The sequence below is a fragment of the Ceratotherium simum genome, chromosome 16, assembly GCF_057802395.1.
Source record: "Ceratotherium simum simum isolate JZ-2026a chromosome 16, ASM5780239v1, whole genome shotgun sequence".
NCBI lineage: Eukaryota > Metazoa > Chordata > Mammalia > Perissodactyla > Rhinocerotidae > Ceratotherium > Ceratotherium simum.
Window position 1 is genome coordinate 3,546,921 of NC_141915.1, and position 26,082 is coordinate 3,573,002.

Sequence of the window (26,082 nt, forward strand, 5' to 3'; positions counted from 1 at the left end):
CTCAGTTTGTTCAGTGTTTCTCTTTGTGATATTGTGATATCCATGTTCACGGTTCCTGAAACAAGAGCTTCTAAATCCCTTAGAATTTCCTGAGTGATAGGGTGAGAGGAGCATCTTTTGTTACTCATGATGAGCCCCTTTCAGCCATACCTAAGTTCATGCTAATAAAGTGACCCTTTGTGGGCCCTAGATAGCTTCAGGATGGGGACTGGTCAACACAAAGACCAATATATGATTAGAGGGTTGGAACTTTCAGCCCCAGCCCCCAATCTCCAATGAGGGGAGAGGGGCTAGAGATGAGTTCAATCACCAATGGCCAATGATTTAATCAATTATACCTATGTAATGGGATCTCCATAAAAACCTCTAAACAACAGGATTTATAGAACTTCTGGGTTGGTGAACACATGGAGGTGCTGGGAGGGTAGTGTGCCCAGAGAGGGCATGGAAGCTTTGAGTACCATCACCCCTATTCGTTCCCCTATGCGTCTCTTCCATTTGGCTGTTCCTGAGTTCTATCCTTTATGATAAACCAGTTATCATACGTAAAGCATTTTCCTGAGTCCTGTGAGCTATTCTAGCAAATTATCCAATCCAAAGAGGGGTCATGAGAACCCTCAGTTTATCACTGGCCAGTGAGAAGTACGGTTGGCCTGGACTTACAACTGGCTTCTAAAGTGGGGGGCAGTCTTATGGGACTGAGCCCGTAACCTGTGGGGTCTGACACTAACTCCAGGTAATTAGTGTCAGAATAGAATGGAGTCATTGGACATCCAGTTGGTGTCGGGAGATTTGGAGAATTTATGGTGTGGAAAAAACTCACACATTTGGTGTCAGAGGTGTTAGAGTAGAAATAAAACATAGTACTCTTGTTTTGAGGACGGGGTGATGACTTCCAAGCTCCTTGCTGGTCACACTGGAAACACAAAGTCTTCTATTTAGTTTTTAGTTTTTTTATAATATTTTTAGATTCCAACAGTACTTAAATTTTTCCTCTGGCGATTTGGCAATGGATTCTTGGATATGACAACAAAAGCAGAAACAACAAAAGAAAAAATAGATAAATTGGGATTCATCAAAATTCAAACTTTTGTGCAACAGAGGATACTATCAAGAAAGTGAAAAGACAACCTACAGAATGAGAGAAAACATTTGCAAACCATACATCTGATAAGGGTCTAGTATCCACAGTATATTAAAAAATGCTTATAACTCAACAACAGAAAGACAAACAGCTCAATTTAAAAATGAGCAAAGGACTTGAATAGACATTTCTCAAAAAAAGATGTACAGATGGCTAACAAACTTGAAACCATGAAAAGATGCTCAACATCATTCGTAATTTGTATTATAGATGCAAATTAAAACCACAGTGAGACACTTCACACCCACTAAAATGGTATAATAATTTAAACAAACAAGAGAAAATCACAAGTGTACTAAATGGCATTGGACTGTACACTTGAAATGGTTAATTTTATGTTATGTAAATTTTACCTCAGAACTTTTTCTGAATGTTTTATTCTCTAGCATTCTTTTCTACATCATGGATGCAATATTTGTTATTATCCCTTTGAGGATATACGTTTTCTTCTCCCTATAAAGTCTCTGTTTCTTTCCAGTTGCTTTCTTGTATAATTGGTTTTTCACAGCTGTCTGAAAATCCTAGGCTGCTTGTTCACATTTCAGAGAGGGAAATGAAAAGCTAATGAGAACACTGGTCCGTTGGTGGGCTTGGAACTGTGAGCTACACTCTAGGTAATCTGGTTGGCTTGTGTTGGGGAGTCCCCCAAATTAGTAATTTTTTTTAAGGATTTTTCTATTTGGGCTGGTCAAATTTCCTATAAAAGGCTCTCAAAAATCTCCTGCTGGGAGGGTGCAGGCATAACGGCCAGCATTCTGGGAGCTGAGCAGCAGAAGAGAACATAGATTTATTTATTAGTTAATATGAAAGTTGTCACAAAAATTTACTAAATGACAAAATACTAAAAGTCATTGTTTAGATAGGTTTTATAGCCCCAAATATTATCAGCACACATTTTAAATTTTAAGGTGTTAATTTTATAAAAGCTTATATGGCACTACCGAGATAGGACTTGAACAGGCACTTAATATACACTCACTGACAAGGTTAAATACATTAACAGAGAAATAAAAACAAAACTGGATCAGCAATTAATTTTAGAGGACAACAAATTGCTTTCCTGGAAGAAGAAAGATATTCAATATAAGAAAGAGTAAAGAACACTTAGAGCAGGGAAAATCAAATTTACAGATTCAAAAACCATGATAAAGTTAACGTTTGGGAGAAAAGTTTACTCAAAATTATAACTCATTTCTTGATCTTCAAGAGGATAGTGCAGATTCTCAGAATAACTAAGGAAACATCACTGATAACCTTTCCACCCACAGTTGAGAGCAAAACCACTGTCCAGATGACAAGGTCACTTCGCATGCTTCATATATGGCATTGGTGACAATGCTTTTATTTTAGCCACGCTCATTGAAAACTCTTATTAAAATTCCTGCTAAAAGAACAGCAACAGCAACAACTAAAGCTATTCCTCGATAGAAAATCAACTGGCTCACTGTCAAAACATCTCCAATGGTGGGCACTGTGTACTGGTTGTTTTCCTCCATTTTCATCAGTTGGGTGGTCTGGCTCTCTGGTCTGATGACATCGGGTAAAATCACTCCATCGGTTACCTCCTTTTTCAAGGTAGGCAGATCTGTGTACAGAGAACAGTGGGGTATTTACTTATGTACTAGGTTGCGTAAAGGGATGTTACTGAAGGTTACACAGGAATACATTGTAAACAATGACCATCAATCATTAACTGGCATATGTGAAATTACATTAAAAATATTTCATAGGAGAACCCAGAATTGATCTCCCAATTATTAGGCCAGAGACAAGTTTTATCAAGCAAGAGAACAGGATCTCATAAACTAAGCAGCTCTGGCTACACTAGGTTTTAGTCTCTTCAGACAAAAATAGAGTACACTGGAGAATGTCCTCCGCTACCTGTCGGAGTAGGCACGGTCTCTGTAATTCCTTTCAGCCCAGCTCGAACCTGCGCCTAAAAACAAGTGGCACATAAGTAGATGAAGTATAAGTCGAGTTAGGCTAGTACTCTTTTGTTAAAGCTTCATTTAAGCTACTACTGAAACTATTGCTATAGGATAACAACATCTAGCACAGTGTTTTCTGTCCTGAAAATGCCAATACCAACAGAACAAAACACTAGACAGCCACTGTTCTCCCCAGTACTCAGCTCGCAATAATAATATAAAAAGCTACTTGTTGCCATAGCTGCAACTGGGACATACTTTTTGCACTAGTGTCCTTTAGTGTTCCCAAACACTGAAAGGCACAAAGTCTAAAATAAATGGTGTTATCATCTAATAGGTAGTTTATGGTCCAACTTAATGTCTTGTCCACTTATTCCCTCCATAAATCAAACTGAAAATAGGAAAGACAGAATGCATCACAATTAGGAAAATCAACAGGGATTGGAAACCTAGAGGCTGGGTCAAAGCTTAGCAGTGACAGCTTGTGCATCTAAACTCATGCTCCCGTCTCCTTATCAATAACACCTCCCCCAAGCAGAGCTCCCATCCATCTCATCTCCAGCCTCGACACAGTAAACAGGGCTCACAGTTGAACACAGAGAGGCCCATGTGGTCGGGACCCCGATCCTCCACCCACAGGTTATAGTTCTGCCCCCAAGTACTTCCCAGTGATCACAGACACTTAGCATGCTGCTTTTAGGAAAGCATGGACCAAAAAAATTTCTTTAAAAAGAGGCCTAAAACCAGACAGCAAATCAAAATAAATAAGAAACATACTATTTTTCTAAGACTATTACACCAACCAGCAAAATATTTTCTAAGCTAATTCTTTTTTAGGTTGAGTCCTTGGTGAGTAGATACTAAATTAGCTCTATATTAAGAGGAAAATGTGCTGACATATGATTTTCTCCTGCTGCCAACTCTCATATTAGAAGCATTTCATGAATCCAAGTGTGTTATGCTGTCAATGGCATTCTCAGCCTTTTGACCCTAGAAGGTTCCTTACTGTGTCATGGGATCAAGTTGAGCCACATTTCTAAAAGGACAACCTGTCTGTTACCTGCTCTGCAACTCTAGTCCAGTTGATCCCCCAGATGTACACCATGTAGAAAAGGGCTTGAAGGAAGACACAAACTGTCAATCCAGACCAGAGACCTAAGGGTGCAAAATGAATGTGACGGTTTAGATTTTCTTCAGTTCTGTTCCCATCATGATTAAAATTCTTCCCTAACTACTGTACCCACAGAGTAAACTACAGTTGACTTAACTTCCCTGAAATTTAGATAATTATGGACCAGGATTAGACTCAAGCTTATCATTGATCTTTCAATGGCAAGCAATCTATCAATAAAACAATTTTTAAAAATCCCCCTAACTGTTTGCTGCTTTGTATGTTGATTTAACAAATATTTACCGGCTTGATTTGTGCCAGGTATTGTTTTAAGTGCTAGAAACACAGAATTGAACAGGCTGACAAGATCAGTACCCTCACGGAGCTTATATTCTGCTGGGGAGACAAGCAGTAACAAGGAAACAAAAGGTGACCATTTAAGAGCAATAGGTGCCGTCAAAGACACGGGGCAGAGCGCGGCAATGACGACCTGCTGCTGGGAGTCAGTAAGACGCTCAGGCGGCTCTCTGAGGGGGCCAGCAGGACGGTGAGGAGCCAGCTGTGCCAGCTCCAGGAAGGGCCTGCAGGCCCAGGCCCAGAGGAAACCAGCCCACAGGTCCTGGGAGCAGAAAGGCCGGTTAGGAAGGGGCGGGGAAAGGAGGTCAGAGAGCAGGACTTGCAGGGTGGTCGAGGCCTGAAGATCCAAGTTTTGCTTCTCAGTCTCCCGGGAACCCACTGAAAGGTTTCAGACCGGTGTGGGCATTTATGCACGTGAGACCTGGTGTTTTCAAAAGTCCACTTTGAAAACGCTCTCCCCCACGGCCGTGTGGAAAAGGTTATTGAGAATACAAAGGGTTCCATAAAAACAAGGATATAAACAATGCCTCTCTAGTTATGAGACGAAACTATTTAAACCACTGAAAATATTAATTATATATCAAAGTGGATATAAAATATCCACTCATCTCAACAATTCCACTACAAAGCAAGCTGCTTTGGTTAGAGATGGAACATGGCATAAGTTGAGAATCAGTCCACTTGTTCATTCATTCCGTGTCTGGGGCCCCACACTGGCAAAGGCACACTGAGGCTGGTCCTCCCATGGACTCCTGGCCTTAAACAAAGCTGGAATAACCTCTCCAGCTGAGAAGTAGACGGACTGACAGTTTATACCCTTTGATGGAGGGATTCCATTCCCAGAAATCCATCCTCAGGAAAGACTCAGGAATGTCGTTAATAATTCATACACCTAGATGCTCATCACAGTGTGATTCATAAAGAGGAGCAATTTAAATGGCCACTATTAGAGAGGCATTCAATAAATGATACAAAGAAATATTACAGAGATGCTAAAAACCATGTCTTTAACATGGGATGGGGGAAATTACATATTCAGTACAATCCCACATTTGTGAATAACAGAAAAAATACTGGAATAAAAATAATCTAAAAATACTGGAATAAAATACATTGAATGCCTCAGGTTTTATATCTGAGAAGTGAAATTAGAAGTACTGAAATTTCTTCTGTGTATTTTATGCATTTCCCCAAATTTCCATATTGTTAAAGTATAACTTTAATAATTGAAAAGTGTTATTTAACCAATCTGAGCACCTACTGTGTACCATCACAAGAAGCACTTTTGTGGACAAAGAGGGAAATCTGACAGGTCCTTATTCTAAAAGAGCTTAGACTCTAATAGGGGAGAGGTTTTTATCTCTGTTTTTTTAAGTAAAGCGGAAGTGTACAACCCAGCAGCTCATGAGGACATGGGCTCTTGCTATTGGGTGAAACGGAATTTCCCTGGTGTCTGGGACAGTGCTTGGTAGAGATGAGACAGTGATAAATACTTGGCAGTTCTGTGTCCCAAATAGAGAAGGACGAAGTCCAGCCTGACATTAATCAAATACCCCATAGGCTCCCAGCCTGTGACGCTCGTTAAAAAGAGAAATGACGTTGAAGACAGTTACTCATTAAGCCACCAAATGACAGTATTTCCAAAAAGTCAAGATAAGACACTAAGCACCTCTGTTTGTGTGGACACACGGAGGGTCTTGTGACAGCTGCAAGATTACAATTTCACAGAGAAATGGGGAGAGACGCAAGAGTTTTTACATGGTAGAATGTACTGGTTGGATACAGACCAAAAGGAGCTATTTGAATACACACTACAGCATTCAGTCAGTCTTCTAATTAGACTATTTTCTTTCTAAAAAAAATAAAAATCACTGTTAGTGAAAGAAATCTATAGAAAATGCAGATGTGGATATATATGCAGAACAGACATATAACAGGTTACCCCCAGAGCACATAATAGATTATTTTGTACAATTCTGTACATTTAGAATCTTGATAAAATGGGTAATTTTCTAAAAAAAAAATAATAATTTGCTAAAGTGACCCAACAAAAGATAGAAAGTCTAAACAGACTGATTTTCAGAAAAGAAATTGAGAAAGTGTAAGAAGGATAAACTCCTCCAAAACACCAGGTCACAACAGTTTCACAGAAGAATTCCACCAAACCTTTATAAAACAGATCATTCCTACCCTATTTAAATTGCTCCAGGGCATACAAAAAGGAAAACATTTTAATTCTCTCTATGAAGTTAGTGTCACATTAATATCATTAATATCAAAACCTAAGAAAGATTACACAAAAAATAAAACTACAGACAAACCAATCTTATAAATATCACTGCAAAATTCTTAAACAAAATAATAACAGAATCCAGCAGCTCAATAAAAGAACAGCACATAATCAAGATGGCTCAATATGAGGAAACCAATTAATATTATTTATCTTTATAATAGATCTAAGGACAAAAATTACAGGATCATCTCTACAGGCATTAAAAAGCCATTTGACGAGATGTTCAACCATCCTTGTTGGAAATATTCAATAAAATAGACCCCATGGATACTTCCTGAACATGATTTAAAGAAACATGCACACACTAACTTATTTATATGTGTGTTTGTGTGTGCATGCGTATATGTGTGTGTGTGTATGTCAGCCCCAAATCCAGCATGCTATTTAGTAGAGAAACCCTGGGAGCTTTACCTCTAAAGTCCTGAACAAGACAGCATTTCCACTAATACCACAACAATCTATTGTACTACGAGAGGCATTAGGGAGGAAAAAGAAATCAGTGGTATAGGGCTGGCCCGGTGGCGCAAGTGGTTAAGTGTGCGCGCTCTGCTGGGCGGCCCGGGGGTTCGCCGGCCCGCATCCCGGGCATACACCCATGCACCGCTTGTCAAGCCATGCTGTGGCTGCGTCCCATATAAAGTAGAGGAAGATGGGCATGGATGTTAGCCCAGGCCAGTCTTCCTCAGCAAAAAAAAAAAAAAAAAGAGGAGGATTGGCAGATCTTCCTCACAAAAATAAATAAATACATAAAATTAAAAAAAAAAGAAATCAGTGGTATAAAATTTGGAAGGGAGAATGTAAAATTAAGATTATTTGTTGATTGTACCCCTGGAATACTTATGAGAATCAACTGAAATCTATTGCAAATAAGAGGAATTCAGGATTGTAACAAGATATAAAATTCACATACAGTAATTAACAGCCCTCCTACATAGAAACAATTGACAATGAAAGGGAAGGCCTCACCTATATCGACAACAAGAGGATAAAATGTCTAGGCATAAACTTAACAAGAAAGGAATAAAGCTTCATAATGAAAATGATAAAAGCATGCCTGAGCAAAAGCTAACATTTCCAAAATGTTCATCAGATATTTGAACATAAAGCTGAGAGTGTCAGAGAAGCACCCATTTCATGAAAACACAGATGGCCTCCAGGTCTTGGACCAACCGGCAGGTGGACATCAGTGTTGGCTCCCTCATCTTTTGGCAATAGTGCATTTATTCTCTACAGACAGAGACCTGGTACTATCCTGAGATGAAACCGAAGAGAGAAGAATTTCCTGAGGAAGGATGAGGTGTCTGAAAAACAGAAGCTTCCTCAAGTGCCTCCCCCTCTTCCTCTGAAGAAAACAGGTGCTGAATGGTGACACCTACTGAGAGTAATAAATATTTGAGTGAGATGCATCGTTGACTGGAGGTAATAAATGCTAAGATAAATGCCATAGCCACTATAAGCTCTCAACTCTTCCCCTCGGAAAGTGAGACAAATCCCTCAAAGATATGAAACAGAAGTGGTAAGACTTAGCAGCATGACTGGGACAGAGTTCTTGAGCCTGGGTGACCGAACCAGAAAGGGTACCAGGAGCAGAGATGTTCGGAAGACCAGCCCGTAAATACCTGGGGCAGCTGGAAATACACAGAGTAGACTCTGAAGCATGAAGTCAGGTCCAGAGATGGAGATCTGAGAGCCACTAGCACGGAGGATTGAAGCCCTGGGACTTTCAAGGAGAATGCAGAATAAGAAAAGCAAAAGGATCATCTCCCGGTCCTTGGTGAAGGCCTACATTTCAAGATTATAAGAAGGTGCCAAAGAACAAGGGAGGAATAAAAACCAAAAGCATGGGGTATGAACTCACAAAAGACAGGGATCTTGCTTGTTTATATTCCCCAGATTCTAACATAGCAGAGGCCCTGACATGTACAGGTCCTCGGTGAACGTTTGTTGAATGAATGAGGGAATTATGAAACTTAGAGAGAGACACTATAAATAGATAGCAGTAACAAGTGCAGCTCTGGAAGCAACTATCTGGGCTCAAATCCTGTCGCAGCACTTACTATCTGTGGGACAAATTACTTAATCTCTTCAGATTTTAGCTTCTTCATGTATAAAATGGAGCTAACGGGAAATCACATCTTATGTAGTCATCGTAAATTTAAATGAGATAACGTACATAAAAGGTTAGCATATTTCTGACAAAAGCTCTTTAGGAATATTATCTCACATCCTATAAATTTTAGCTTTACATTATTATTTTTAAATTTAAAATAAAAATCCTGGGGGAGAATATAGAAAAAATGTTAAAATCCTATTGTAGAAGTTCTTGCCAGAACAATAAAGCAAGAAAAAGAAGTAAAAGGCATTAAAATTGGAAAACAAGGAATGAAACTATTTCTGTTTACATATGACATGATCCTATATATAGAAAATCCTAAAGAATCCACAGAGACAAAAATACTAGAGCTAACAAATGAATTCGGTGAACTTACAAGATCAACACACAAAAATCAGCTGTGTTTTTGTACACCAGCAATGAACAATCTGAAAAGGAAATTAAGAAAATAATTCTATTTACAGTAGCTTCCAAAATAACAAAATATCTAGAAATAAAGTTAAACATGGAAGTGAAAGACTTGTACACTGAAAACCACACAATATCGCTGTAAGAAATTAAAGAGCTAAATCAATGGGAAGACAGCTTGTGTTCATGGACTGGAAGACTTAATATTGTCAAGTCTCTAATATTCTCACCAAAGCAATCTACAGATTCAATGCAATCCCGAGAAAAATTGTAGCAGCCTTGTTGGCAAAAATGGAAAAGCTGATTCTCACATTCATATGTAATTGGAAGGGGCCCCAAATAGCCAAAACAAAATTGAAAAAGAAGAACAAAGTTGGAGAACTTACACTACCTGAATTCAAAACTTACTACACAGCTACAGTAATCAAAACACTGTGGTACGGGCATAAGCCAGACAGACAGACCAATGGAGGAGAAGCGAGTCCAGAAATAAACCCAAACATCTATGGCCAAGTGATTTTCAACAAGGGTGCCAAGACCGTTCAAGAGGAAAGAATAGTTTTTCAGCAGATGGTGTTCACTTCTCTAGGTAGTTCCAGCCATGTTTCAGGTCTGAGCTAACGCATTACTACCTTGGGGAGCTGTGCTGGCAAGCCAGTCGGGCTTAGATGTTCCCTCCAACCCATCAGAGGTGCTCACAGCACCCAGTTCTTCTCTTTTGCAGTACTTAACCCAAATGGAATAATTGTGTAATTAATTATTTAATCTTGGTCTCATCCTGAGGGCAGGGATCATGTTTATTTTGTTCAACTCTCCATTTCCAGAGTTTTTGTAGAGAGGAGGCACTGAATAACTATTTGGGGAGAAAATAATTCCACAAGGCCATTTTCCAGTCAATTTTTTTTATATCTCAAGCAGTTTACCTTAATATGACAAGTGAGATTTTAGGTGGGTAACTGAGGAATCAAAAACATACCTATTATCCCAAGTTTAGCAGCAAATATCAGAGATACTCCAATGGGAAAACCAAGACCATAATAACCAATGGCATTCAAGATGGCACCAATCTTTTGTTTTCCTGTACCTCTCAGGACTCCACCACAGGTGCCCTAAAGAAAGGAAAACCAAAACCAACATTGCAATCATTTAGCTATCATCATATCAAGTTCAGAATACTACATTAATATTTCACAAGTTTGGATATGGTCAAATAGTTCTATCTCAAAACAAGCATTGCACTTTATGTAAGAGTTACAGGAAAACATTTTGCTTCTAAAGTTATGCCAACAACAGCAAACTATAGCAGCTTTCATCAGAAACCCATCAGGTAACATTATTTAAACCTTTGGCTATTTAAAAATATTTTTTAACAGCATATGTTTTAAAAATATGTAGAGGTTTCATTAATGGAAGTCGCAGCAGAAACTAGTCTGATGTCATGGCTGAAAAATACTAAAGCAATCACAGGCTTCAAAAACACTCAGAGCCAGCGTGGTGACAATCATCTTGCTCTCTTCCACTCTATTCTTACCACAGCCAGTGTTCAGTCATGGTGACCACGTCTTTAGAGTGATATTGACAAATACAAGAAATTCCTTGGGGAAAAACGCAAGATGGAAAATTGATCTAGAAATCATGTCATGAGGACCAATTGCTGAAACTGGGAATAAGCCTCAAGGGATAATGCCAGGGGATAGCAGAAGGGTCTTCAAATACTTGTAAATCTACAGAAGACCAGCCTGGAGAAGGACTTTTTAGTGGCCAGAGTTAACTCAAAGGTAGCATGGCCTGCCTTGGAGGATACAGCAGAGATCACTCCATCACTTGGCTAGGATGTCACACAGGGCATTCAGGCCCCAGATAGAGTAGGATAGGCCCCAGAGGAGGCTGGATAACTCAGGTCTCTTCCACCTTGAGATGCTACATTCTTAAGTAACCCTTCTTTCCCACAAGTGGCTCAGACTGCTTGAAGCAAGGGCTCTCTCTTTTCAAAAATGAAATCACAGACATTTAATTCAAAAGCTAGAGACACAAATTTTCCTATGTATATTAGACAGTAAAATCACTCTAGTACTCACTGCAAGTGCATCAAATAGATGAAATGGAACAAAAATAGGCATCACTTGGCTCACAAGGGCAATAATCTCTCTGTTGGAGGAAAAGAAAGTAGTCACGTTTAACTACTGATCTGACAAACCTAACAAATTGATCAGTCCATTCAGTCAAAATACTACTTTTCTACTTGACAACATGAGTACACAATAAAACCTCACTAATTTAAATTTTATTAGTTAGAATTTAGGTTAAAAGGGACATGGGCTAGGCTGCCACTATCGAGGATAATTCTTAGAGTTTTGTTTACAAGTATAAAAATGTAGAGGTTGGGAAGAAAAAGAAGCAGGTTTCAGCCTGTGTATGGTACTCTTCCTCTGCATATGGGAGTCTTCCTCAAAAATGGAGTTGGAGGCCAGTGGTCATATAGGAAATATTTGCCTCCTCGTGGATCCCCTGCATTCTGTCTAATCATGGTGGAAGATCTGCCTGGGGAGGGCCCCTAGTGGGGGGTACTGGGGCTCTGGAGAGAGACACAGCAGAGATGGAGGTGACTAACGACCTGCACAATGGAGCCAATGTGGATGCAATACATGAAACAGACTACCGTACTCTCCCCAAGGGAAGTCTTCCTGCTTCCCTCCCATTCATCCTAAAGGGGAAGCATACTGGTCAACAGATACCACCAATTTAGACAGAGCCTGAAGTCAACCCTCTCCCCAGAGGAGTGACCTCTTTCGAATAGAGCCACAGGACTGCAAAGTTACCTAATGTGTGCACTATCTCTACTGATCAAAATGACAATGTGATCTTTCATTCAAATATACAAACATTAAACCAATGTTCACCAGACACAGAAGAAAATCAACAACACAAATAAAACAGAAAAGACCAAAGTGAGCACGAAGAACAGCTGACACAGAAGCAAACAAAAAGAATGCAAGGAACAACAGAGAAATTAAAAAAAAAATTATAATTACTATTCTTAGAGATATTCATAAACTAAAAACAGGCAATTAAGGAAAAAGGAACAATTGGGAAAAGTGATTAGAAATGAAAAATATGAATACTAAAATAAAACATTCTATTTAAAGACTGGATAATGAAATGGACATGGCTAAAGACTAAATTTCAGCTTGGAAGATAAAGTTGAAGAAATATCCCAAAACACAGAGAGAAAATGAGAGAAAAGAGACATGTCAGCTTAATCCATAAATTCTACCATTTATATAAATTTCCTAGAGCTAAAGAAAAATCCAATGCTTCAGATTGAAAGTCTATAAAGTGCCACACAGAAGAAAAGAAAAAAGATTCACCTATACCTAAGTACATCCAAGGACAAAAAGAGTATCTGAAAGATTTCCAGAAAAAAAAATTTCTACAAAGGAATAAGAGTCATATTAATATGAAAAATCTATATCCAGGTGACATCATGGGAGATGGTGGAGTAGGAAGCTCCAAGAATCAGTCTTTTAACCAAAACAACTATTGAACTGGCAAGAAATGGCAGAAGCAACTATTTCAGAGCTCTGGAGTTGAACTGAAAACCTGCAGTGACAAAAGGAGCCCTTGATGAAGAAAGAGGCTGGTAAATATCTGTGAATTTTGGTGTTTTGCATAGTAGCTACATTTCCTATTCCCCAGGTCCCATGGCAGGTAGCTGAAGGGCTGACTGCCTGCATTCCTGATGTGGCTAATTGGTGACAGGTTGGGCGATAAGGATCTTGTCCTCCAAAAATCAGGGTTATATGTTTTGATCTACCAGGCAGTTGACTAAGGGACTGGCACAGATGCTGGCCACTGTCTCAATCCCTTCGGGTTGAAGCGCCTTCCCAGGCAGTGCCTGTTGCATAATTTAAAGAGACAGAACCTTTTTTAAGAACTCTTTTCTTATTGGATCAAGGCATTTAAGGAAATCTCTGTCAGGCCATTGGCTGACTGTGGAGATACCAGCCACCACACATGACAAGGAACACAGTCTTTGTAAAAACTGGTTTGGAAAAGTCACTGAACAAATGGATGACTGCAGAACAGCAATGACAACAAGTAAGAACAGTAATGCCTGGGGAGGGAGAAGAACCTGATTTCCAGAGTTATCACATTACAATTTTCAAAATGTCCAGTTCTCAACAAAAATTTACACAGCATACAAAGAAACAGGAAAGTATGGTCCATTCACAGGAAGAGGAGAGATTGTCAGAAACTGGCAAATATTGTCAGAATCAATTTTTTCAGAACTCTGGATCTTAACCAAAGGCTTGCAGTGACCTGGGGAGCACTTATTCAGGAAAAGGGGCTGAATCTTAGTAATAACTGCTTTGTGGTGTTCTTAACTTACTCTAGTATCATCCTTTGCTCCCAGCTCAGTGGTAACTTTGAAAAATAACAGTCCATATTTCCAAGACTGGAGGAGGAATAATGAGTTGAACTGTTTCAAAACTTCATTCCCAAAGAATAGTTATTTCACAGAAAGACCCACCTGTCTGGTCTTTCCTTAGAAGACCCCACTTGAAAGGCTGTTTTTATTTCACTTGACTCAAACTTGCCCAGTGTTCAAATTGACCTCTGGGAGATATTTGTTGAAAACATTTACAGGCAAATGTTTTAGTTGCTGCTGCCTGAGGCAATAGATAATTGTTGGGGCAAACAACATATTAACCAACGAGCTTGGTAGGAAAGGCTGGGCAATGAGATATCTTTAGGGGCTTTGAAAGCTCTGACATATTTCTGGGAATCTAGAAGGCCACCTCCATGCATAGCACTGTGCACATGCTCAAGAAAGACCAGAGAAGGCCTAAGCTCTCACCTCTGGCTGAACTTGAGGCTCTGCACAAGCAGGAAATGAAGGTTAAGGCCAAGTTGTAAACTGCCTGGCTGAGTGTTAAAGGCATGCCCTGATGCCTGTAGAGAAAGCCCCTCAGCAAAGACTGGGAGATGTTTGGGATGCAAGAATTTAAGAAAATCCCTGTCCAAGATTAGATTGGTGGTTACCAGAGGGGAAGGTGGGAGGGAGGGTGAAAGAGGTGACAGGGCACATGTGTACAGTGATGGATGGTAATTAGTCTTTGGGTGGTGATCATGATGTAGTCTACATATAAATCAAAATATAATGATGCACACCTGAAATTTATATAACGTTATCAACCAATGTTACCTCAAAAAATAAATAAGAAAATCTCTGTCCAATAATTAGCTGACCACTAAGCTAATGCAACAGACATTTCAGCGGCCACACCCAACAAAGAATACAGACTTTACTGAATTAGTTCATAAAAGTCACTAAGCAAACAAGCATCAACAACAAAAAGACCTTGGGAGGGTGAGAATATGATTTCCAGAATTGCCACATTATAATACAAAAAATGTCCAGTTTTCAACAAAAAATTATGAGTCATGTAAAGAAACAAGAAAGTGTTGCCCATACACAGGGGGAAAAAAAGCAATAAATAAAAATGATCTCTGAGGAAGCCCAGACTTTGGACTCACTAAAAAAAGGCTTTAAATCATCTATTTTAAATATATTCAAAGAGTTCAAGAAAACCATGTCTAAAGAACTGAAGGAAAGTATGAGAATGATGTCTCACCAAATAGATACTATCAATAAAGAGATAAAAATTCTAAAAAAACAAATACATAAAAACTGTGAAGTTGAAAAGTCCAAAAAATGACATGAAAAATTCACTAAAGGGCCTCAATGGTAGATTTGAGCTGGCAGAAGAAATAATTAGCGAACTTGAAGATGGGACAATTGAGGTTATTCAGTCTGAGGAGCAGAAAGAAAAATGAATGAAGAAAAATGAACAGAGATGCAGAGACCTGTTGGAACACTATCTAGTAGACCAACATACACATATGGGGCTCCCAGAAGGTGAGGAGAGAGAGAGAGGGGAAAGAAAAAATAGTTGAAGAAAGAATGGCTGAAAACTTCCCAAATTTGATGAGAGACATGAATCTACACATCCATGAAACTCAACAAACACCAAGCAGGATAAACTCAAGGAGAAGGCAAAGTCATTTGCTGAGAGTGTTGACTGAGGATGGTAGGGAGGGGTCAGTGGTTTGAGGAGAGTGGAAAAGGTATAATATGGATTTCAGTGACAGACTGTGAGATGGCCACATAAAGGCAAGATAAGCAATGCTGAGGGTCTAATTGTGGTTGGTTGTCATAAGTTTCTAGTGGAACCAATATGCTTTCTTCTGTGACTTTTCCAAAAATGATCAGCCATTGGCACAGACAATGTGCAAGTGGGTTCTTCCAGGGTGGGGTTCTGCCATATAGGAGGGTCAAAGGAATTCAGGTTACTAGCATGAAGAGTTACTAAAATGATGGGCCATGGCATCTAAGTTACATAATGAGAGAAGTAAAGGCAGGAATGTCATGATGGATTGAGAAAGACTGCAAGGCCAGAGGTGTCAACAGACTGGAGGGTCCAAGTGGTTGAAGAATTCTCTTAAGTACATGTAGCTGTAAAAGCATGTTGGAAGCATTGAAGTTGTGGCCAAGTGAAGGACTGGAGATGGAACATTTATATGTGATGACAAAGCCCAAAGTATGACCATGGGAGAGTGTGCCTGAGGTAGGGCAGAGATTACTGGGGTTAGGACTAGGGCACTGGAGTGAGGGGCTGGGACAATGGATGGCTCATCCATGGATGCTGAGTTCACTGAGGATGCTGGTAGAACTTGGGGGTAGAGAAGAAGACTATAATGAAAATGCCAAAGTTTTAGGCAAAAGAGGTGGAAATGGAGATATAAAAGCAAATATCACATTTACAGATGCCAGAAGCTGGAAACGATAGGAAATACTGTCACTGATGGAATTAGAAAGCAAAAATGTCAAGATGAGTCAAAAAATAAAAAAAATAAAGGTTAATGGGTACAAATGTAGGATTTTGCACTTGGGTTCAAGAAGACCACCACATGAGGAAGGGGAGGGATGTCAGGGATGATCAGTGGCACACCGGCAATCAGCTCAAGTGACAGTGTGGTATAACCACCAAAAACTTAATACTTCACTAGAAGTCTATCAGTCAGAATGAGGTAGAATGGAAATAGTTCTGCTCTAAATGGTGCTGACTAAGAGTATTGCCTTCAGGTTTGTATGAATTCAAGATGGTAGAGACCCAAAATCACCTTCCACAAGAAATGGCTGAAGGAATTACAGATGTTTACCATGGAGAGGAGAGACCCTGAAGAGAATGAGAGTCATCTTCAAACATCTGTAGGGCTGTAACTCAGAAATGAATTTATACTCTCACAAGCACAAGAACTGGAAGAAGTGGGTGAAAATTATGGGTTAGGAAGGGTAGATTTCAGCTCAAAACAAGGAAGGTGTCCTGAGAATCAAAGCTGCCTTGGGAGGTAGCAAGTTTCTCATCACTGAGGTTATGAAAGTATAAATTAGACAACCTGGCAAGGATGTTTTGGAAGAATCCCAATGTAAGATGGATGATTACATCAAATAGCCTTTTAGATCCTTTTAATCCTAAGATTTTATCAAATTTGGAAAGTTTTTGCCATTATTTCTTCAAAAAATTTTTTTCTGTCTCCTCTTCTCTCTTCTCTGCTTTGAGAACTCTCATTACATGCTTTCCAGGCCAATTACAGCTCTCTGATTCTCTTTTCATATTTTTGCAGTCTTTTTTCTCTCTGCATTTCATTTAGGATATGTACTATTGTTATATCTTCAAGTTCACTAATCTTTTCTTCTATAGTGTCTAATCTGCCGATGATCTCATCCAATATATTTTCATCTCATTTTCTTCAGCTCTATAAGTTCAATTTGTTGTTGTTTTTCTCCCAAATCTTTGATGTCTTACTTTAACATGCTCATGTTTTCCTCTACTTTCTTGAAAATATGAAACATAGTTATAAAAACTTTTAGTATCCCTGTGTACTAATTCTATTATCTGTTTCATTTCTGGGTCAGTTTCAATTGATTGATGTTTCTCCTCATTATAGATTTTAGTTTCTTGCTTCTTTGTATGCCTTTGTATGTAATTTTTAATTGGATGCAGACATTGTGAATTTTACTTTGTTGGGTACTACATATTCTTGTATTTTAAATACTCTTGAGCTGTGATGCAGTTAAGTTTCTTGGAAACAGTCTGATTCTTTTGAGGTTTGCTTTTAAGCTTTGTTAGGCAGGACCAGAACAGCCTTCATTCTAGGGCTAATTTTCCTCCACTATCGAGGTAAGATCCTTCTGAAAACTCCATTAGCTGTCCCATGCATTATGAGGTTTTGTTCATTCTGGCTGGTAGGAACACAAACTCTTACCAGCCCTTTGTGAGCTTCAGGGATTGTTCTGTCTGCTCCTTTCAGGTGTTCCCTCCCTCCCCAACCTCAAGGGGCATCCTCACATGCAGGCATAGCTTAACAGTCAGCTGAAGACTTGAGGGAGACCCTCTGCAGATCTCCAAAGCTCTCTCTTGGGGAGATCCCTCCCATCTGGTACTCTGACTTATGAACTCTATCCACACAGCCTCTTAGAATTCCCAACTCCATTTCCTCAATCCAGGGAGATGGATGGGGTTTGCCGGGGACCCCTCTGTGCTGTGGCCTGGAAAATACCTCCCAGTAAGCTGGGGCAATCACAGGGTTCTCTTCATTTGTTTCCCCTCTCAGGGATTACTATTCTGTGCTGCCTGTTGTCCAACGTTTGAAAACTATTTTAAAAAATACAGACTTTGCACTAATTTGAAAAGATATATGCACCCCTATGTTCATTGCAGCATTATTCACAATAGCCAGGACTTGGAAGCAACCTAAGTGCCCATGAATGGATGAATGGATAAAGAAGATGTGTTATATATATATATATACAATGGAATACTATTCAGCCATAAAATAGAAGAAATCATGAGCCAGCCCTGATGGCCTAGTGGTTAAAGTTTGGCGCTTTCACCACTTCGGCAGCCCGGGTTCATTTCCTGGTCGCGGAACCACACCACCTGTGTGTCACTTGCCATGCTGTGGTGTAGGCTCACATAGAAGAACTAGAAGGACTTACAACTAGGATATACAACCATGCACTGGGGCTTTGGGGAGGAAAAAAAAAGAAGAAAAAAGAGAAAGAGAAAGATTGGCAACAGATGTTAGCTTAGGGCAAATCTTTCCCTGCCAAAAAAAAAAAAGGAAATCATGCTATCTGTGACAACATGGATGGACTGTGAGAGGATTATGCTAAGCAAAACAAGTCAGATGGAGAAAGACAATTACTGTATGACTTCACTCATATGTGGAAGATAAACAAACAAAGACACAGATACAGAGAACAGACTGGTGGTTACCAGAGAGGAAGGGGATCGGGGGAGGTTGAAAGGGGTAAAGGGGCGCATATGTACGGTGATGGATGGAAACTAGACTTTTGGTGGTGAACACAAGACAGTCTATACAGAAGTTGAAATATAACGATGTACACCTGAAATTTATATAATGTTATAAACCAATGTGACCAATAAAGAAAAGTTTTTTCAGAAAAAAAATATATAGATTTTGTACAGTTTTTTAGTTGTTTAATGCAGGAGGGTAAATCCAGTCCCTATTACTCTATCTGACCATTTCCTTAGTCCTAAGATTTTAGAATATGTTTAAGCATTGGTCTAAAACCAATGAGGTCAGATGAAACTAGGAGAGCATACTTGAAAGTAATAAAACTGAATTTCTTCGTAAGAGTAATCTGAGGCAACTGGTACAAATTATTGGAGCTTTTTCATAAAGAGGACTTAGTTTAATCAAAAGACACTTTATTGTATCTAAATAATTATGCAAACACATAATTACAGAAAATGCAATAAAATTCAGCCTAAGATTGGGTCACTGATTTATGCAAATTCTGCCCATTTGATTCAAGTGTATGTGCTCTCAGTGTGCCCTGGACTAGGAGGTGCCTTTCCAGGGATGAATATGTTCCATGTGCTTTTTCTGTGTATCTCTGAGCAAACCCAGCATTGCGCATGAGAGAAATCCCACTCAGGTTTGATAAATAAATGAACTGGGTATTGGAGGAGGGGGGATGATGTCCATGGGCTTCCGTCATTCAAATTCATTCTCATTTAGTACTGTGGTTCTCATTCCTGGCTGCACTACAGACTTTCCCGTGAAGTAAAATATTACTCACCTGTCGGAATAAGAAAAGTGTCATAAAGAAAGCAAGCATAAAACCAAAATCATTTTTCTAGAACGTGATACATACTCGTCACTGGTAAATATGTAGGCAACCACATCCTTCAAAGCTGCAAGTGAAACCCCCACTACAAGTGCACCAACACCTGGAAAATACAGAAGAAGCAACAGGAAGGGAAAATTCTCCAGAGGGTGATAAATCCTCGTACTGGCTTCTCACGTGATACTTGTGTCGATGATTTAAGAAATGTAATAATTATGAAAAGAGCAACTAAGGTCAGATGATTCTGACTCCTTTTTCTAAGGCAGACTTAGAAAAGATGTTCAATAAGGTGTCAATACAATCAGAATCTTCTCTAACTGCTCAGATTCCAGAACATTAAAACTGCCAGAGGGAGCCAGCCGTGATGGCCTAGTAGTTAAAGTTCAGCATGCTCTGCTTCGGCGGCCTGGGTTCGGTTCCCAGGTGCAGAACCACACCACTCGTCTGTCAGTAGCCATGCGCTGGCGGTTGCTCACATAGAAGAACCAGAAGGACTTACAACTGGAATATACAACTATGTTCTGGGGCTTTGGGGAGGGGGAAAAAAAATACTGCCAGAGCGGGCAGTGGTCCAGGAACATGGAGAACTGGTCACACAGACTTTGGTCAGAAAATATGCCTGCATAAGATAACAATTGCCTTTGAAATGATTTCAATAGTACCAAGCATAACATTATTTAGTTGGTCCCTAATAACAGAAAATCATAATTAGAAGCTTTATTTAACTGAGTAAACTGGAAAGAGCATCAAGAATAAAGATTTTAGTTGAGTTTATATAGGTAAGTCAATTCCTAGAGAAATTCTGGTATATATATTTTAACTTATCAGATGAGAGTCAGCATGGATGCCAGAGAGCAGAACTGCTTCACTCACCGGCACACAGGAGAACAGTGACGCAGGAGTGCCGAGCCTGCTCAGCATCCCCTGCCCCCAGAGCATTGCCCACTCGAACACTGGCTGCCACACCAAAGCCAAGGGGCACCTGAGAATGAACAATCACAAATCACAAGGAGAAATCAGAGGGCCTGAAAATTAGACTATTAGTGCACCAGAGTCTGGAAACCCCAGACAGAGTCAGAAATCTGGATTCTGGAACTGGTTCTACTACATCCTAGCTGTGTGACTGTAAACAAATTGCTCAGCCTCACTGACACGTGACTTCTTCGTTGCTAAAGAAGTGTAACGGCTGCCCTGGCTGCTACCTGTATCAAAGGTATCAGAGTGGAACCTCTTAATGACACGGGATTTGAGGGCGAAGCATCTCCTTTATTGGCTAAACACGTACTATCAAGACTTAATTCAACCTAGCTACATTCTACAATCTAGCTATAATACAATGAATTATAAATATAAATCTATAAATCACTTGTAAAAATTAAATGAACCCTATGGAAAAGCGCTTAGAACAAAGCCTGGCACACTGTAGGAATTCAATACACATTGATGAAATCTGACTCCCTAACAATACATTATGTGTCCAACATTCTGTATGTCTAATTAGCCAGTAAATTGAAATAGGTCTCTTCGGATGCCAAAGCTTTACTTTAATCACGGATCATGGAAATCTGAAGCTATAATCTTGGCTGCTTCTTAAATAGACCATTATTCAACCTTCAGGATCATCCTTTTGACTCCTATTGTTATTCTGTGATATAGTGCTGCCCTCAGGGCTGTTTGGGTAACATAGGTTGTATAGAAAACTGTGGTTTTAGCTCTCATGTCTGCTTTTAATAATTTATATGCCAGCTTTAACTTCTCTTCCAACTAGATGCAGCATCCTCCCAAGAACCTTCTAATTTGTTACTGTTTTGAGAACTAGCCTAAGTTGAGTTGATAATAAATATATATTAAATTGTTAAGATTAAGAACTTGAAAAACAATGGACTTGACTATACAAAAATCTACAAGACTTGTGTGCCCAAAGTATACATCATTGGCTTCCAGTTCAAGATGAATAGCTAGCTCACATGCTTAATTCCCTTCTCCCCCAAAATACCATTAAAATATCAGTTAAAAATGCTTAACAGAAAAGAAATACATTAAAAACACTGAGAATAAGAGAGCAGACCAGTTTCTGGAAGACAGAAAGCAGGTGCAATGATCCTGGGGTAGAACCTCAGGAAGCCAAAGTCCTGCATACAAACAGGATGCAGTTCTTCCTGCTAGTTCTTCCCACTGGAGCCCCAGGAAGCTCGAAGCTTCAAGTCCATCAGGGCAGTGATGAGCAGTACTCAGAAAGATTCACTAGAGGACTACAAACAGCACAGCCATCACCGACCTAGACCTCCTCTCAGACTCACCACACACAGAAAGACTGGGCTAAAATAGAAAAGCAAAGTGGGAGAGCTCCCTGAGTGGTGCGAGAACCTCAGAACCAAGCTCTTCTTGCTTTGTCTTGGGGGATGGATGGACGGGACATGGGAGGTGGGGTGGGGCTGCCTGCTCCCTGCTCCTCATCCATAAACCCTAAAATGAAGATGTCATTTGATAGATACCACGTTTGTACTCGGCTCCCTACTGGTTCTTCCCATACAGAGGAGAGGTCTGTTGGAGAAAAATCCCCAAATAACAGGACAGGAAAGCCACGCCAGCCATTTATCTTATAAATCAATGTATTCATTCATTCATAAGTACAAAGGGACTAATAAGGATCACCAGATCTTTGAGGAAAACCAAAGAACATTCTTACAAAAAAGATCAAGATAAATCAAGACCAACTGACCTCAGAGGAAACAAAGAGATGACTCAAGGAACAGAAGAGAGTGTTTGAAGGTTCGACTTAGTATCCTAAGATGTTTAAAAGATAATGCAGCATAAAACAAGAACAAGTTCCTCTGAAGAAGGGATTATGAGACAGAAAGAAAGAGTTCTTGGAAATGAAAAATGAAACTAAAAAAAATTTAATAGCAAAAAGACAGATTTTTTAAATGGAAGAGAAGGTTAAAAACAAGATCAATCCAGAAGGTCAACCTTCACCTATTAGGAAATTTAAAAAGAGAGAATAGAAAAAAAGTACAGAAAAGGGAGAAAGAATAATATTTTAAAAATTTCTCAGAGTTGAGAAAAACAAGTCTTCAGACTGAAAGGGTATACCAAGTGCTAATAAGCAGGATAAATAAAAAAAAGCATCCACAAAGAAATACACCCTTGTGAAATTTCAGAACTACGTGGATAAAGAAATAAATGCTGAAACTTTCAAAGAGAAAAAATTATGTTTTTACAAAGGAACAAGAACCAGATTAAGATCAGACTTCACATTAGTAACTCCGAATGCCAGAAGAACATAGAGTAACGCCTTAAAAATTCTGAGGGAAAAATATTTTGAACCTAGAATTCTATACTCAGTAAAGTTATTAAAGTAGTGTAAGGGGAAAATAAAGACTGTTTCAAATTTGCATGGCTCACGGTTTACCTTCTATATAATCTTAGGAAAAAGTTCTTTGACTAAATACTTCAAAAAAATTTTTAAAGGAATCTAATAAGAAAGTAGAAGAAATAGGGTCAAAGAAACTGTAGACTTAATTCATGAGGACAGTTTAAAAATTTTTGATATGACAGCTGTGTAGCATGTTAGAAAAAAGTCTAGAAATCAGTAGATACAAATGAAAACAAGGAATCAAAGAATCCTGAGGTGTTCAAGAAGAAAAGGGGATCATATTGAACAGTCTGTTTGACTAGCGGGTAACCTCAGTAGCAGGGTGAGGGGACACGCTACTTCTGTCAACAAGATATAAAGGCTATGAAAAATGCCCCTCAAAAAAAGAAAAAGCTGTGTAAGAAAAGTCATGGCCTTAATATGGAGCAAACTCAAGTGTGATATGATTTTGACCAACTGACGACAGCAAGAAAAAATAATCCATTTCATCTTTTACTTTTAAAAGTCTCTTTCCAGTGGGAGAGTTTTAGTGACTATTGGGATTACACTTCCTTCCCATCTGATGCAAGACTGTCACTTAAGTGTGTAAATACATATTTACAAAAATCATAACATCATAAATGTTGGTTATTGGTTTCCAGATTTTCAGACAAGCTCTAAAACATGAAAGACATAATAATGATCATCGAACCCAATTCAAAGGTTATAACCTTCATAAAATAAAAGCAATGATATAGCTGAGAGGCAGCATAACATTGCGATTAAGAATATGAACTCTGAAGGGAGGCCTCTGGGATCAAATCTTAGCCAATTACTTCCTTGAATTTGGACAAATTATCTTCTCTGGGCCCGTTTCTTTACCCATAAATATGTGGGAAACAACAGTAAATACCTCGTATGGCATTGTAACAAGGATTCTGTGAGTTACTTTGTACAGCATTTAGCATAGTCCACGGCCCACAGTGTGTGGGTGGTGGTTAAATAGTTCATGAAACGTGGGAGGCAAATGAGAAGAGAGATGGAAAGAAATATAAGGACACAACGTTCCTCAATTTACAACTCAGGAGGTCAGGTTACAGTGATAAAGATCCATCTATAAAGTTGATGGATCAAGAAATAGGGGTCTAAGTTAAGTCATAAAATTAACCACTAAGAGAACTAGAAATAACAACCACAATAAGGCAGAGGGAGATGGTGTGGAAAGTGAGTTGTATTCTTCATCCTTCCGGACAGGGAGTCAAAGAAGATAAGAAATGTAGATACAGAGCTCTGGCAACAATTATAAGGACTGAAAACAGAAAAGGTTCAAAAGTGGGGAACTAGACTAAAAAGAGGGAGCAAATTTATTTCCAGTTCTGTAACTTTCTGAACTATGTGAAGATATTATGTGCTGCTTAGTATGAACTTCTTTTATAATAAAACATTTTTAAGAATACAATAAAAATTTAAAGATAGAAAAATTTGCCACAAATACAACTGATAGAAAACTAATAATTTTCTAGTTAAAAACAGCTTGTATAAATTGATAAGAAAAAGAATCCCACTAATCCCCAAACTGATAAGCAGGCAAAGGATATAAACAGGTAATTAAGAGAAAAACAACTAGTTGAAGACAGATAGTCAATCTTGCTAACTAAAAAAATTAAAACACCCATTTTTCATATATCTAGTTAGCAAAGGTTTTTATTGAAAATATTCATTTCTGACAAAATTTTCTTTATTTGGGATTACATTCTCAAAGATAAAATTCTTTTTTTGAAGATAAAATAAAAATCTTTTATTTGTCTTATTGTTAACTGATCTAACAGATAACAGTTTGTTCAGAATAATAATACAGCAACAATATACTGGGTGATTATAACTTATGGAGTAATTAAATGAATAACAGAAAATACTCGTATGTATAGGGACCTATACTAGCTGTGAAGCATTATAGTGTCATTTGAAAGTTGACTTAGATTAGTTGTAAATGTATATTGCAAACTATAGGGCAGCCACTAAAAATTTTTTTAAAGAAATATAATAATATGGTAAGAGAGAAGAGAAAATAGAATCATGTAAAATACTCAAGTAAAACCAGAGAAGGTTGAAAACGAGTGGAAGGAAAAAAAGGGAACAATGAACACGGGCAATGAATAGAAAAAGTTGGAAATATGGTAGATAGTAATCCAACTATATCAATAATCACTTTAAATGTGAACGGTCTAAACACATCATTTAAAAAACAGAGACAGGGGCTGGACCGGTGGTGCAGCAGTTAAGTGCGCATGCTCCACTTCAGTGGCCCAGGGTTCATAGGTTTGGATCCCAGGCATGCACCGATGCACTGCTTGTCAAGCCATGCTCTGGCGGCGTCCCATATAAGGTAGAGGAAGATGGACACAGATGTTAGCCCAGGGCCAATCTTCCTCAGCAAAAAGAGGAGGATTGGCATCGGATGTTAGCTCAGGGCTGGTCTTCCTCACACACACACAAAAACACCAGAGACAATCAGAGTGGAAAACAAGACCCAACTATATGTTACCTACAAGAAACTTGTGTGTGTTATGTGCCACCAAGTCGGCTCCAACTCCTGGCGACCCTATGAATGAGTGATGTCCACAATGTCCTGTCTTCAACAGCCCTACTCAGCTCCTGTAGACTCCTGCCTATATGGCTTCCTTTTTGGAGTCAATCCATCTCATATCTGGTTTTCCTCTTTTCCTACTGCCTTCCACCTTTCCCAGCATTATTGTCTTTTCCAAAGAATCCTGCCTTCTCATGATGTGCCCAAAGTAGAACAGCCTCAGTTTTATCATTTTTGCCTCCAGCAATAGTTCAGGCTTAATTTTCCCTAAGACCCACTTGTTCAACTTTCTGGCAGTCCAGGATATCCACAGAGCTCTCTTCCAACACCATATTTATTTTATTTTATTGAGGTCACATTGGTTTATAATATAACAAAAATTTAAGATGTACATCATTATATTTTGACTTCTGTATAGACTGCATTGTGTTCACCACCAAAAGTCTAGTTTCCATCCTTCACCATATGTGTGTGCCCCTTTACCCCTTTCACCATCACCCCACACTCTAGTAACCACCAATTGGTTTTCCATATCTATGTGTTTGTTTATCTTCCACCTATGAG

At 39.0% G+C, this 26,082-nt stretch overlaps 1 protein-coding gene across 1 annotated transcript in view; it reads right to left on the reverse strand.

Moving 5' to 3' along the window:
- Positions 1-970: 970 nt before the first annotated feature.
- The window catches only part of LOC106800029 (multidrug and toxin extrusion protein 2-like), a 68,978-nt gene continuing 43,866 nt past the window's right edge, over positions 971-26,082 (reverse strand). The window contains exons 11-17 of the mRNA XM_087440395.1: positions 20,450-20,558; positions 19,604-19,679; positions 11,433-11,502; positions 10,331-10,463; positions 4,133-4,227; positions 3,026-3,080; positions 971-2,729 (exon numbers count right to left, since the gene is read on the reverse strand). Coding sequence (XP_087296521.1) covers positions 2,491-2,729; positions 3,026-3,080; positions 4,133-4,227; positions 10,331-10,463; positions 11,433-11,502; positions 19,604-19,679; positions 20,450-20,558 — 777 coding nt within the window. The 3' untranslated portion in view covers positions 971-2,490. The remainder of the gene's footprint in view (positions 2,730-3,025; positions 3,081-4,132; positions 4,228-10,330; positions 10,464-11,432; positions 11,503-19,603; positions 19,680-20,449; positions 20,559-26,082) is intronic.